A 14,023-nucleotide genomic window follows, 5' to 3' on the forward strand; every position below is an offset into this window, starting at 1 on the left:
GGTCAGGAGCCGTGTCTGGGGCTCCTGCCAAGCCTGGGGCTCGCCTGGTACCCGAGACGCTCCATGGGCCCGTCCACCCCTGCTGCCTCCCGAACCCCAGACAACAGAAGAGCCCTGCCACGCACCGTGTGGGGTGGGAGCTGACACAGCACACGCCTCGCCAGAGGATGGGACATTTCCCGAAGGGTCGGACCCTCTGCTGCTAATACATCAGGACGCAGGCCGGACGCGGCACAACGGCAGTGACCCAAGTGTCCGCCCCTCCGGGGACTGTGGTCACCCACCACGGAACGCGATTCAGCCGAGAAATCTGACGCCCGTGGCAACGTGGATGCTGGGCTAGACACGCCAGTCACAGGACAAACCCTGTGTGACCCCACTCACACGAGGTCCTGGAGCCACCGACAGAGACAGGAAGGAGGATGGGGGGGGACAGGAATCATGTCTCACGGGGACACGGTTTGGGAAGATTAGACCAAGTGCTGGACATGACGGGGTGGCGCTGGTAGAACAGGGTGCCTGTGCTGAGCGCCCCTGAGCTGTGCAATGAAAAACGGTTTAAATGGTCCATTTCATGTTCTCTGCATTTCACCAGCACTAAAAAACATGGCATCTTAGGCAGCTCACGGCACAGCTGTGGACAGGCGGTAACAGGGCCACGGCAGCCTCCCGTGACTTTGCTCCTCCAAAGGCCGGGAGCCCGGCGCCCCCTCCTCAGCCTCTTCATCCCTTCACTTCTTCAAAATACGCGTATTCAGCAGCCTCCCCGCCAAGCACGGGGCTAGACGCTGGTGGCCGGAGAGGGTCCCTGGGCCAGGCCGCCCCCCTCTCCGCCGTCTCCGCAATAAAGGCAGGGCTGTCGTGGTCTCCAGCTGTCGGCCAAGGCCGGGGCTTCGTGAGGAGGAGGCCAGCAGGTCCTGTGCATCTTCTGCACGCTCCAGGCTTCAACCCAAGCGGGAGCGGCTCCCGGGGGTGGGGGGAAGAGTCCCAAGGGACAGCCCCTCTCTGTGTGGGCGAAAGGCCTCTGTGCGGGGGCCGGCAGCCCGGACCTCTGCGTGGGACACAGGCCCTGCTCTCAACCTGGGGTGACTCGCCTGCGGCGTCCCCGAAGCTCACAGCAGTCACCTGGCTGAGGACACCGGCCGCCTCCCCTGGACAGCCCGCAATCCTGGGGGGTCTGTCCCCAGGTCCTGGGCCAGGCCAGCACAGCGGGCTCTGCGGGGGCCCAGCGTGAGGCGGGCCCCGGGGAAACCTGTCCCCGAGCGAGCCGGGCTCTTCCGTGAGGTGGCAGGGTGCCGAGGGCCGGGTGGACCGTCCTTGGGCCAAGGCAACAGCCGCGGGTAAGGGAGGGCCCCCAGGGGGCAGCGCGATGACAAGAACACACCACACTCTCCAGAACCCGGTCTCATCTCTGCACACCAGGCGGGGGAAGGGCCCATCCACCCGCAGGACCAAGTGGGCCGCCACCCGCCCTCCTGGGCAGACGTAGCTCCGCAGCCGCCCTTCCCTCCTGCCCACCTGGAGCCAGGGCCGTCCGCGGGGCTGCCCTGCCCGGCCCCTCCCAACCCCGGGCACCCACATCCCGCGGCCGGGCCTCCGTCAGCTCAGCGGTGCCGTCTGCTCTTCTGTCCGCGAAGAGGGGGGCACACTGCCTCTCATGCGCAGGGGTGCCCCGCCGCACTCGTCACCTCCGGTGTGGTGTTCGAAGCTGGGCGGCTGCTCGGTGCCGGATGGAGGGGGCGGCGTGGCAGGGGCAGAGCCACAGCCCCAGCGGTCCTCGTCCACTCTGGCCCCAGGCCATCCTCAGGTTCCCAGGACGACACCTGTGAGGACCAGAGGGGGCTGCAGACAGGGGTGTGCCCGGAGGGGTCCTCCAGGTGGGCAACTGCAGACCAAACGACCCGAAAGGATGGCCTCTGGGTGGCAGACTCAGATGGTGAAGGAGGGAGGGGCCGGCGCTGGGGGAGGGGCAGTTTCTGGTGCAGAAGCTCCGTGGAAGCAACCAGGGGTGACCAGGACCACCGGCGTGAGCAGAGACGTGACCTGGATTCCGAGCCCGGTGAATCCTAGGTCTCCCTACTGTCAAACGACCTTCAAAATAAAACCTCATTTTGGCAAAAGTGAAAGAAAAAAGAATCAGGCGTGATTATTAATGTCATATGCCCCACTTTTTGAAGGCTCCAAACGGGAGTTTGAAAGAGTTTCCCTGTGGATGTTTCCACAGCATTTTCCTGGTTCAATGCTGCCCCATCAGATTGGGGATGGGACACGGCATGTCCTATGAAAGTGTATGCATTTCAAATTGAACGTTTCCTACGTGAGCTCTGCAGCCCTTAACCCTCTTAACACAGGGGAAGAGGTGGCTCCAGCCCCACAAGCTCTGTGCCCACCCCTGGGCTGGTGTGGCTCTGCCCCCTCTCCCCTCTCCTCCGAAGCGGGACCCACCCGTGGGCCTCCCCTCCAGGGTCCTCCCCTCTTCACTCAGGAGCGGCCTGCAGGGCAGGGTTGTGTGAAGACGGTCGTGGGGTCCCCAGCACCTTGATGACCGCCAGGGCTCTGCCCCATGGCACGGACAATGTGTCTGTCCTATCCTGGGGGACCGGCCTTGAGGACCTGAAAACTTCCTCGCGTCGGGCCAGCCCTCCCCCTGGGTCCCCACAGCAGGGAAGCTCTGGGCTGAGAGCAGCTGAACCATGTCAGGGCGTCGTGCGTGGTGGTCGCCACTCGGAGAGGCTCCAAGGTCTAGGAGGGAGCCTCCTTTCACAGCCCCGGGACGTGAACGCTGTCCTCGGCCAAGGCAGAGTCTGGAGGAATGCCTGGCTCATCTCCCGTGCTTCCCATGGTGTCAGCAAGGACGCTGGTTTCATACATCGTGCATTCAGCGGCACCGTCATCTTTAAAACATTTCCACCCTACGGTAATGCATCGCAGAATCGACTTTTGCCCCCAGAATATCACTTGATCTCTCATAACTGAAATGACAGAGAAGAACTGCTTTTCTGTTTAATTACTAGTAACTGATGTTTATAAACGATGGCAAGTGTTAGTCAATAACGCTTACACTTTATTTACGTGGGTAGCACTTAAAATCCGTTACGCTTTCACGGTTACACTGTCCACACTAAGCATCCAACACCAGAGTCCGCACCACCTTCCACCACAAGCAGGCACACGGAGCAAACTGCACAGCCACCCGAGAATCACACGCGCCACACTCGCTCCCGCCGCCCAAGCCCGCGGCTCGGCCATGAAAGCTATGCCCCCGGTGCCCGGGCTCCCAACACTGCTGGGTGAAAGCTACTGGCGTTTGAGAATCCCATCCAAGCTTTTCACGATGCCCTCGGTGCCCGGGGGCAAAGGGAAAGGGGACTCAGGCGGGTGCGGGAGTGAGAGGAGGGGCCCTGACAGCAGGCGGGGAGGGGGTTGGGGGGCCTCGATCCTGTGGAGGAGTCGCTGCGGAAAGCTGGGAGACCCCGGCCCAAGGGAAGCGATTCTTCTGAAGGAGCCGGTGCTGGAGCCCGTACCCGGCTCAGCGCCTGTGCTCAGTACCTCACGAGCTGCATGTGGGAGGGGCTCGTCTGCTTCCCCCCAGCCTGAGCCTAACCTAAAAGCCAGAGGTGCTACTACTGAACAGAATTTTGAAGACTCCTGTGTCCCTGCCAAAACAACTACGGATCCAAGGAAAGACGGGCTATTCGAGAAGATTAGAAGTAAAACCATAACCGTGAGGGGGCTCCACACCTCGAGCGGCCAGGTCACAGTGAAGGTCTGGCTCCCCCGAAACTGAAGAGAAGGTCACCCGGGGTCAGGAGTCACCTTTACGTCACCCTGTGCTTGAGTCTAGATTCATACACTCAGCGGAGGAGCGAAGGTCGTGTCGCGAGCATGCACGCGCCGTCGGGAGCGCCACACGGCCAAAGCTGCAAGCATCTCCGCAGGTGTGCACCAGGCAAGCAGGGGTGGCCTCGGCCGCAGAGCTGGAGAAGCAGGGACGGTCCAGCGGCTCCGTGCTCCCGCCCCCCAGGCCCTGACCGGTGTGCCCCCAGCGTCCCCAGCGCCGAGCAGGTGTGGTCTCAGGGCGGTGGACAAGCAGGTGCGGCACCTAGCGCGTGTGTGCAGCCCCTCGGCTGGCCGCCCGCTGCTGCACTGCGGCCCGTCTACGGGCGGCCCTTGGTCGACTTCTTCTTCTTCAACTCCTCTCTCTGTTTCTGCTTCTTCCTCTTGCCACCTTCTTTGAATCCTAAGGAAACAGGCGTGTGAAACACTGCAGAGGAGCAGCTGCGGCCCCACTAAGAGGCAAACGTGTCTCTAGATATCCCCCTGGTTAAAACAAACCAACCTCGCGATAAAGTAATGTGTCATCACTCCTATCTGCTCCATATCTAAGGCTCAACAAAAACATGGACGGACTTCAAACTTGGCAGATGTAAAGCTCTAACATGATCCAACCAGCATCCCAGCCCCGCGGGCCAACCCATCATCTGTCCCCACGACCCCGCCCCAGGTCACCTGGAGACAAGGCAGGGCAGGCTCTGCCTCGGGGATGGGCCTCCCCGGGGCCCCCTCTGCAGGGAGAAGCCCAGCTGTCACACGGTCCGGGGCTCAACCAATGCCCCACGCCAACCTTTTCCCCTGTGCTGTGTGCTTGCCCGAAGCCGGGGGAGAAAGAGGTGGGTGTGACCTGCTCACCCTCCTGAGACTTTGTCCAAAGAGCCGGAAGAGCTCCAGGTTATTTCTGCAAAAACAGCTCAGGACCTTGTGCTGCGTTAGTCCACACAGATGTGGGCGGAGCGGGATGCTGAATTTGGTAACAAAGGATCGTTCTGAACGGTCAGCCTAGAACCAGGCCAGGGTCACTGCAGGCCTGCGACCTAATGCACGTGGGCCCCTAAGCCTGCTGAGAAGAGTACATAAAAGCATCCTCGAGATTTTAAATTGAGGCAGGTGCCATTTTAGAACACAGTCTCTCTCCAGACAGAACCCAGACCCAGTCTGTTCACGACACGCATGTGTCCACACAGCGCCACCCCTGGGTGGGCCGGGCCCGGGGGTCAGTTAGGTGGGCGCTGACAGCCGACCGGGACCTGATCACGATGCCCGCTGTGGGGCGGGGGGGAAGCTGAGGACACACACATGCCTCCAACAGAACGAGGCTGCCGGGGCCTCCCGGCCTCACCACTGACTCAAACGCCCCTGGAATCCGCTCGCAGAGGGTGGAGGCTGGCGCGGTCCCCAGGGCTCTGCGGCCTGTGTCCTGCCTGCTCTCCCAGCAGCACAGCCATCCGGGTCACGTGCTGTACGGAAGTGGCCCTGACACGGGGTCGTGGCAGGGGCCCTGGAGGTCCTCACGCCCAGCGTCCTCCTGCCTGACTCAGCTACCTGCACAATAAGCCAAAAGGAAGGAAAAGAAACACCTGCTAACCCACCACGAGCGCACGGCAGCCCCGTCCCTGTGACCAGGCTGCTCCGGCCACAAGTCGCTCCTCTCAGCTGTCCCTTTCACACTCGACCACGACGACCGACCGAGGGGGCCACGGGGGCGCCGGGACTCTCTCCTGCCTCATACTCAGGCCCCGGCCCCGTCTCCACTCATGAATCTCCTAAGCCAGAAGGGGCCCCCGGGCACACACCGGGCAGAGCTGGGAAGTTAAAGGGTCAATGTTATCCTTTCATTCGTGAATTTCTTTTTCACTATGAATAATTTTTCCTTTCTCACAGTTACACATTCTCGATAGACCTCCAGCGTGTGTGGAATCCATAAATGAAAAACACTAATCCTTTATCCACATCTCGCCGTCTAATTCACGGGCTCCGAGAGGCGTGCGACGCGTCCTCTGAAATAAAGCCGGGGCGGTCACCCCGTCTCACAACAGGTTAACAACACAGTGAATGCCGGCAAGAAGGCACCGTCGGGCTGAACACAGAACTCCCCCCGCAGACGGGCCAAGGCTCCCCCAGCCACATCCTGACCCTGAACCACACGGGCCGCACCGTCAACACGGGAGATGCTCCCAGGAGCAATGAAGCCCATGTTCTGCGGCCTGAGCGCATCACAAGCGAGAGCTCGTTTTTAGCCTAAAATCATCAGAACCTGCCAGGCCACTGCCCACCCCGCCAGCCCCGGGGGCACCTAGCCCGGCGATTGCTCAAATGGCTGAAGCACCAAGTGGGGGCACCTGACACTTTGTAGGGAACCAAGCCCTTCTAAGAAAGCTGCCCACAATGTGAAAGCCTGGCAGGAAGTGACCGCGGGAGCCTCCAGACCACGCGGAGAGTGCCCGCTGGAGGGGCAGGCGTGGCGGGGTAGGACGGGGGCCCATCACTCTGCTCCCTGGAGGCCCTGACCCACTGGGCACCTAGCTTTGCCCTGTTACCCCAGCAGCCTTTTCCACTGTCCCAGTTTTGGAGTCTTCCTCCGGAGCAGCTCTATCGTCTCTCGATAAGAAGTCAAACAAGCTCACTCTAGTCATGTAAAAAGCGTTATCTTTAATTCTTTGGTGATTCACTCTGACACTCTTTTGAAGGCCTCGTAGCTTGATGTGAAAGAAGGAAACAAACCACACACAAAAAAGAGGTGTGTTCCGCAGCGCCCAGCACCTGCCGGGCCGAGACCTGGCCGCCCGACATCGCTGCGGAACACGGGCAGGAAGCGTTCGGCAAACGCACAAGACCACTGCTCGCCCTCGTGTGTGAGCATGTGCGGGGTTCGTAAGTCAACAGTTTTCCCACCTGGAGATGACACCTGGGAGGGACCTGATGGTAAAAACTGACAAAGCAGAAGATTTCACAAAGAAGAATTCTCTTCTCATGATTCCCCAGCAGTGGCTACTCTCCTTCCGTCCACAGCCCTGGTCTCTGGCGCTCAAGAGGCAGCACGGGCCTCACTGTGACCCCAGGTCCACTTCCCGTTCAGGAGGCCAGCTAGATGTCTCAACAAGGCTCCTCCGGGCAGGTCTGAGCCCACACGCCTCACTCTTGGGAATTGGGATGTTCCCACCGAGTTTAGACACCCAGGTTTATGGTAACCTTCCAACCAAAGGGACAGCCCGGGAAGTCCCTGTTCAAATCGTATTTGTTCAGGGAAACTGCATCTACAACCCTGCCCCTCGCCAAGTCCAGCCAACGAGCGGCCAGGACCAGGAGGTGACGATAAATCTGGGGAGAACATCCACACGCCCATTCGAGGCAGAACAAGTTTTTTCTGAATCCACACAGCCCTTCCAATCACCTCTATTTTTCTTTCAATTACCCAGGAAGAGGCTAACGTTCCCAAATGGCCCATCTGCCTCGGGTGGCACTGCTCCCTGGCAGCCGGTGGCCAGGTCCGCACAGTCCCGCGGGGCTCTGCACCCTGGCTCAGAACCCAGGACACCCGCCTTCCGGTGGGTGGATGGGACAAATCCCCTGTCCTCCTCAAGACACACACACACCCCCTTTTCCACATGAAAAGGGCCAGAAGGGGATTGAAGGGACAGAGCTCCCAACAGAAAGTTCTGGGAGAAGAAAGGGATAGACCTCATCCTTCCAGTTCCCTGTGCAGACGATGCTTTCTTGCCCTAAGTTCACAGAACTAACCTCACAACGTACACAGAGACATCACCCTGAAACAAGGGACCAAGGATCCACCTCTTCCTCCACGTAACCTGCGGTGGTCAACCTGGAGACTTCCAGTGCTGAGAGCCAAGACGGGCACAAACGCTTCACACTGATGAGTGATTCAAACTAGATTTACATCGGCCTTTAGACTCAGCCAGGGTCCGCCTGCATGCACAGCCATGCCGTCAGAAGTAATCCAGAACTTTCTACAGGGAACACACTTCAAAGACCCATCTGGGCTAAGAAATTACAGGTCAAGAAGCTGGAAGAGGGCAGAGCGGGGTCTGGAGAAAGGGGGTCACGAAGCCTCACTGCCTCACTGCATCCAGAGGTGGGAAACCTCCCCTGGGGTGAGGGTGGGTCAGCACCCATCCACCTGACCACAGGACCCCTGGGGGCGGGTGTCAGGTTCTGCCTGTAATTCAACAGCAAGGCAGGGAGGCACGACTGCAGCCGCAGGGCCCCCAGGAGAGGCTGGGCAGGTGGCCGCTCTGCGGGACCAGACTCCCAGCATGAAGTTGGAAGTTACACGAAGGGGCTCAGCTGCTGCCCACGACAACACACGGCATGCCGTGGTGGGAGACCGGCACCCCGCTTTAATGTGGGCTCCACGCGGCCTCCCCCCACCCGCCTGCCCATCCGTCAGGCCAGGACGCAGCAACACAGGTGCCATCTCGGTCCTCGGGGGCCCCGGGAAGGCCGGGAGGCAGCCCCGCGGGGAGGCTCCGCGGCGGACACCCCGTGCACACCTGCGGGGAACGCGGCCGGGGGCTCCCAGCTGCTGCCGGCCCGGTGGTCCTCGCCCTCACCCGGGGGGTGGGGCGTGTGTTTGGGCACAGAGGCCGGCCGGTGGGACTTCAGAGGGCGGGCGCTGGTGCTGGTGGGCTGGCCGGGCAGCGCGTGCTGGCCTCGTCGCCGGCACTCCTCCGCGAAGGCGTCCTCGTCGGCCACACCTGAAAGCACAGGACGGAGACGGGCATGAGCCGCACAGCGGGAGGTCCTGGTGCCTCAACCGGATCTTCCCAGAGAAAACAGAGGAAACCAAAGGAGCACGGAAATCCAGTGACAGCGGCAGCTCCCCACCCGGCCCCCAGGGGGTCGGCAGCGAATCCTGAAAGCACACTCGACCTTCAGGAGGGAGGAGGACGGGGCCCCCATGACAAATTTCACCCTCAGAATTGGCACAAGGGTGTCACCCCAGAGGAGTGGGCTCCTGGCCAGCCATTGGTCTCTCTCTCAGGCAGCTGTGATGCCAGGACCTGCACAGCCCTGCGGTGATGGAGGCGGCGGCCACCTTGCTTCCCGCCCGCTCGTGCCACAGGGCAGCTCCGAGCTCTGGACGGGGGACCCGCACGCACGGTCACCTTCACCAGACGCACAGCCAAGAACATTTCTCATTGCTCTCCACATTGTGTTTCTCTCGGTCTTTTCAAAAACAGAAGTTTTGCACATTAGGTGGAAACTAGCAATAAAATTAAAGACGAATGATAATAGTTACCGAATAACTTCAAATTTCATTCTCTGGGGGGTTTCTGACCAGCAGTCACACGGCGGGTTGGCAGGGCTTAAGGGAAAGGCTGTCAGAAACCCGGTAACAATGCAGGCAGGACACGACCTGTCTGATGGGACCAGTGACACCAGGCGGTAGCCTTCCTGTGCCTCAACAACCCTGCTCCCTGGAGGGTGGGTAGGCCCGTCACCCAAACGGCGACATCCAGGGCGCACACCGCTGAGCCCCAAGCAGGTGACAGCCAGTGTGACCCGAGGTGCTAGCCCACTCGAGCTCTTCCCCAGGCAGACACTCCCTCCATCGCTGCCGGGCCCCCCCCCGCCCCCCCCCCCAAACCCCGCCAACGCGGAGGACGACAGGCCTGCAGAGATGCTCCCTGTAACGAAGACCTGCTCTCTCACGGGGGTGCGCGATTACAATCATTTCCGCACCATTTACACGACGCTGAGCGCCAAGTTCAGTGCTGGGTACAGGCGTGGGGCCTCCCCTCCCTCTCCTCCAGACACCTGAGCTCAACTACTGGCCCCGACCCGCTCTCACCACACCCGAGCTCACTGCACCCCGCTCACCGCACCCTGCTCACCACACCCCGCTCACCGCACCCGAGCTCACCGCACTCCCGCTCACCGCACTCCCGCTCACGCTCACCGCACTCCCGCTCACCGCACCGGAGCTCACCCCACCCCCGCTCACCGCAACTGAGCTCACCACACCCCGCTTACCGCACCAGAGCACACAGCACCCCGCTCACCGCACCCGAGCTCACCCCTCCCCCGCACACCGCACCCGAGCTCACTCCACCCCCACTCACCGCAACCGAGCTCACCACACCCCACTCACCGCACCCGAGCTCACAGCACCCCCGCTCACCACACCCGAGCTCACAGCACCCCCGCTCACCACACCCGAGCTCACAGCACCCCCACTCACCGCATCCGAGCTCACCTCACCGCACACCCGCTCACCGCACCGGAGCTCACCCCACCCCCGCTCACCGCACCCGAGCTCACAGCACCCCCACTCACCTCACCCGAGCTCACAGAACCCCCGTTCACCACATCCGAGCTCACCGCACCCCTGCTCAGCACACCCGCGCTCACCGCACCCGAACTCACCGCACACCCGCTCACCACATCCGAGCTCACCACACCCGAGCTCACCACACCCACGCTCGCACCCGAGCTCACAGCACCCCCGCTCAGCACACCCCGCTCACCGCACCCGAGCTCAGCACACCCCGCTCACCGCACCCGAGCTCACAGCACCCCCGCTCAGCACACCCCGCTCACCACGCCCGCGCTCACCGCATCCGAGCTCACCGCACTCCCTCTCACCACACCAGCTCGCCCCACCCCCAGTCACCCACGCCAGCCCCCCCACCCCGCGCTCACAGCGCCCCCGCTCCACAGAGAATACCTCCTGAGACACCGCAAAGAAGTATGGTGACCCCGGGCGTGCATTTTAAGGCTCTCCTCGCCCTGCAGGGCCTCTGACATTCCCAGCACTGCTCTTCTGCAGGGTGCCCAGGGCTCATCGTCTTTCCCAACAGCACATCCCCTCCCTCCAAGAGACGTGCGCGAGCCGCTTGTGCGGCCAGCTAACCAAGCGCTCGGAGAGCACCTGGCGGTCGGCGCACGTGGCCTTGACCACCGTCACACCAGATGCCACCCCTAGCAGTCCCCTGGGGACCTATGGCCACCGTCACGGCGGCTTCTCAGAGTCAAACGGACCGCTGAGCTGAGTAAGCAGGCCCTGGGCGCGGCCGTCACACCTGCTCGCCGTCCCTCGAGCAGGGGCGCCCCTGTGCCCGCCGAGGGGGGTCATCAAGCACCGACTGGACGCAGGCTTCACTCGAGAGCAGAACGCTCCCAGAGCACGCCTGTCTGAAGGAGGAAAGTGTGCGAGCGAGGGTCCCAGGGCAGGGCCAGGGCTGGGGGCACTCAGGGCCATTCCACCCCCCGGGGGCTCTGCGGGGTCCAGACACAGGTATGACTCCCAAATCCACGAAGCCCTCCCAGGGGAGGGGGCCCCACGGAGCCGCGGCTAATAGAACACCACCACGGCGACTTGATCTCAGAATCCGCGCTGGACGCGGCAGGTGGGGCAGCGTGGGCAGCCCCAGCATGGCCACAGGGTCTTGCAGGCTCACGGCCCCTGCGTCAGGGTCAGGGAGCTCGGCACCCAGCAGCCCAGCCACAGGCTCGGCTTGTCTCCACCTGGGGAGGCCTCCAGGGTGAGCAGCCGGCCCCTCCCCGGCTCCAGGCGCAACCACGCAACCACGCCCGGTGGCTTTGATGAGACCTTAAGGATGACACGTTGCCCACAGGTGTAGCCTGAGCATCCCAGGTGCTGGACAACACACACAGGCGTGTTCACTCTGAGTGGCTGCGTGACTGCGACGGGCCTAGACGTGGTAGGGGTGGGCATCCCAGGAGGTAAGGGCACCCCAGGGGCCGGCCCGCCGCTATGTTACTCACCTCAGGTCAGTTCAAACCCACTGGGTCCCTGTCGGCCGCTCAGAAGAGGTGGTGCTCCCCCTGCCCCATTCCGCCCAGGGAAGTCCCACCTGTAGGACCGCACGGCCGTGGGCACAGACGACACTTACCTGCCAGGCGGGCGCGGGAGGCCCGGTGAACGGACAGCGCCGGCTGTGTCCCGCGCACGGCACGGCCACCTGCCCTGCTCCCTGACGGTCTTCAGCGGCGCCAGCGCACAGGCCGGGTGGCTCCCGTAGGACCCGCATCCGCCCAGCGTGCCCCCTCAGCCGTGCTGTCACCCCGGGGCCCCGGCTGCACACACCAGCCCGTCCCCAGGCCCCCGCCACCCCAGCTCTCAGGGCCGCTGGGCACGCTCCGTGTCTGCCGTCTGGTCAGAGGACGAAACGGTCACTAAGACGTTCCTCCTGGCGTTCCGGAACAACTCCCAGCACACAGCACAGTATACACTCCAGGCCTTGAGGGTCTGGTGACCTCCCCGAAGACCGGGACCCGCTGTGGGTGAAGGTGGGGACACTCTTGGGTCCTGGGGACCCCCTCCCCCGGCAGCCGCCCCGGGCAAATACTGGCGCCCTCCCACTTCTGGCCTCGCCTCTGTGAAGCCCCCTCCCGAGGGCCCAGCCGCACCGTCTCTGGACCAGGGATTGTCCAGGGGTGGATGCAGGGGCCACAGCTGAGAGCCGGACTCTCGGGCTTGGACTCCGAGGCGAGCTCTTCAGAAGCTGCGATGGACACACAGCTGGGCGCCTCACTGTCGCACGAGCCGGCCCTGGTGGACACCGTCACCTACACCGTCACCTCTGTGCCCCAGGCCCGCCCTCCAACATCATGAGCCCCAGAGGCCCTGGGTCTGGAGCAGGGCGGTCAAGCCACAGACCCCACAAGGTCCCCATAAAGCTCCTCCATTTCTCAAGTACCGGGAAAAGGATTTGGGGAAAAGAAAGAAAGGTGGATGTTGAGAAGCTTATGTGAGTGTCTCCGCTGGACACTCTCTGGAAGGCATCCCTCGACGTGTTCATTCAAGCGCTCATTTTGAACCCCCTGCACTACACGCAGAATACCAGCAGGCACTGACAGAAGGGGCGGCCACCACACCCACAAGCGCAACCAGCTGCGGGCGACACGGGACCCCCGGTCTGAGAAGACGGCCCGCTGCTGCTGCCGCTCTGAGTAAGAGCCATCAGCACAGCCAACTCCTGCCACGTCACATGTTCACGACGGTGCCTGCCCTGCAGGGACCTGGCCTCACTGCACACAGCGGGGGTGAGCGGACCCGTGCGGCTCGCTGTGTCCCACGGCTCCTGAGCAGGAGAGACGAGAAGCCGAGGGGCACAGGAGGCTTGGCAGACGTGCAGCGTGCGAAGGAGAGCGGGCAGCCCCGGAGGGCAGGGAAGGAGGCCGTCCTGCCCCGACCCAGCGCCGTTTTCCCCGGGCCCAGCTGACGTCTCAGAACCGACACAGGCCTCTATCGCGTCTCCCCGCACCGCAGCCCGGCTCGCCCCAGGAGCTGCCCTAGCTGCTCCAGGACGCAGATGGCAGAGGTCTGGAAACGGCCCCCAGCGACTGTCGTGTGCACCCAGAAGCCGGGCCCCGGAGACGCCCCCCGGGCCTGTTCAAGGGCAGGTCTGTCCAGGGCAGAGGTGGCTCTGCCTTCAGGGCAGACGGGGCCAGGGACGCCAGTGCCTGGCCCAGCACCTGGGTGGAGGGGGAGCCCCTCCCCCGGAGGGCAGGCGTCTCAAGGGGACGTGAGAGGCCCCGGGAAAAGCAGCGCCGGAGCTCCAGAGGCAGACGCTGACGCCTGGGCGAGGGCTCCACAGAGGCCTTGCTGGCGGCCTCTCCCGCATCCGCTCTGATGGCTCCAGTGCATCCCAGTCTGTTCCAGGGCTTCCCCGTCGTGCCGCCTGGGGCTCCTCGTTCTCACAGCGTCCCTCACGCCCCAAGTCCTCCCACAAGACCCGCCCCAGCTCCAAGGGCTTCGTCTGGGGACGCCCAGGGGGCTGGACCACGTGACCCGTGACAAGGGACTACCAGGCCTCTCCCTGAAGGCAGAGCAGAGCCCGGGATCTCCCTCCCCTGCAGGTGTGGGCGTGGGGAGGACTGAGCCGACCTGTGCCACGCTCTGCCCTCAGACCCCCTTCCTCCCCAGCCCCCAGCAAGGCACCCTCGGCTATGGGACATAACCGCTGAAGCAGCAGAGACACCTCGGACCTGGAGGGTGTGGCAGGGAGGCCGGGCCTCGGGCGATGGGGTCCTGGACACGGAGATCCGTCCTCTGAGGCCCAGCCGCCCTGGCTAAGCATGTGGGGCCCTGATTTCAGACGGCAGGAGGGAGGGACTCACGCCACTGGCCCAGCTCCATTCCAGGTTCAGAGGATGGGCTGTGAGTCCAGCTGCGTGAGGAGACACCGCCGCCCCTAAGCCC

At 63.1% G+C, this 14,023-nt stretch overlaps 1 protein-coding gene across 7 annotated transcripts in view; it reads right to left on the minus strand.

The window, feature by feature from the left end:
* DNAJB6 (DnaJ heat shock protein family (Hsp40) member B6) overlaps positions 1-14,023 on the minus strand; it is a 68,667-nt gene that overhangs the window by 9,824 nt on the left and 44,820 nt on the right. For 5 of the 7 annotated variants that reach the window (XM_089917113.1, XM_089917109.1, XM_089917110.1 and 2 more), the window contains 3 exons: positions 8,346-8,549; positions 4,340-4,382; positions 3,044-4,240 (listed from right to left, as the gene is read on the minus strand). In XM_089917113.1, coding sequence (XP_089773239.1) covers positions 3,847-4,240; positions 4,340-4,382; positions 8,346-8,549 — 641 coding nt within the window. In that variant the 3' untranslated portion in view covers positions 3,044-3,846. Of the gene's footprint in view, positions 1-3,043; positions 4,241-4,339; positions 4,383-8,345; positions 8,550-14,023 lie in introns of those variants that run through there. The other 2 variants (XM_022576441.2, XM_022576434.2) reach the window with 2 other exon arrangements.

The sequence above is a fragment of the Delphinapterus leucas genome, chromosome 9 (assembly GCF_059928025.1).
Source record: "Delphinapterus leucas isolate spDelLeu-1000000601 "Yukka" chromosome 9, BTC_Dleu_Yukka2, whole genome shotgun sequence".
Taxonomy (NCBI): domain Eukaryota; kingdom Metazoa; phylum Chordata; class Mammalia; order Artiodactyla; family Monodontidae; genus Delphinapterus; species Delphinapterus leucas.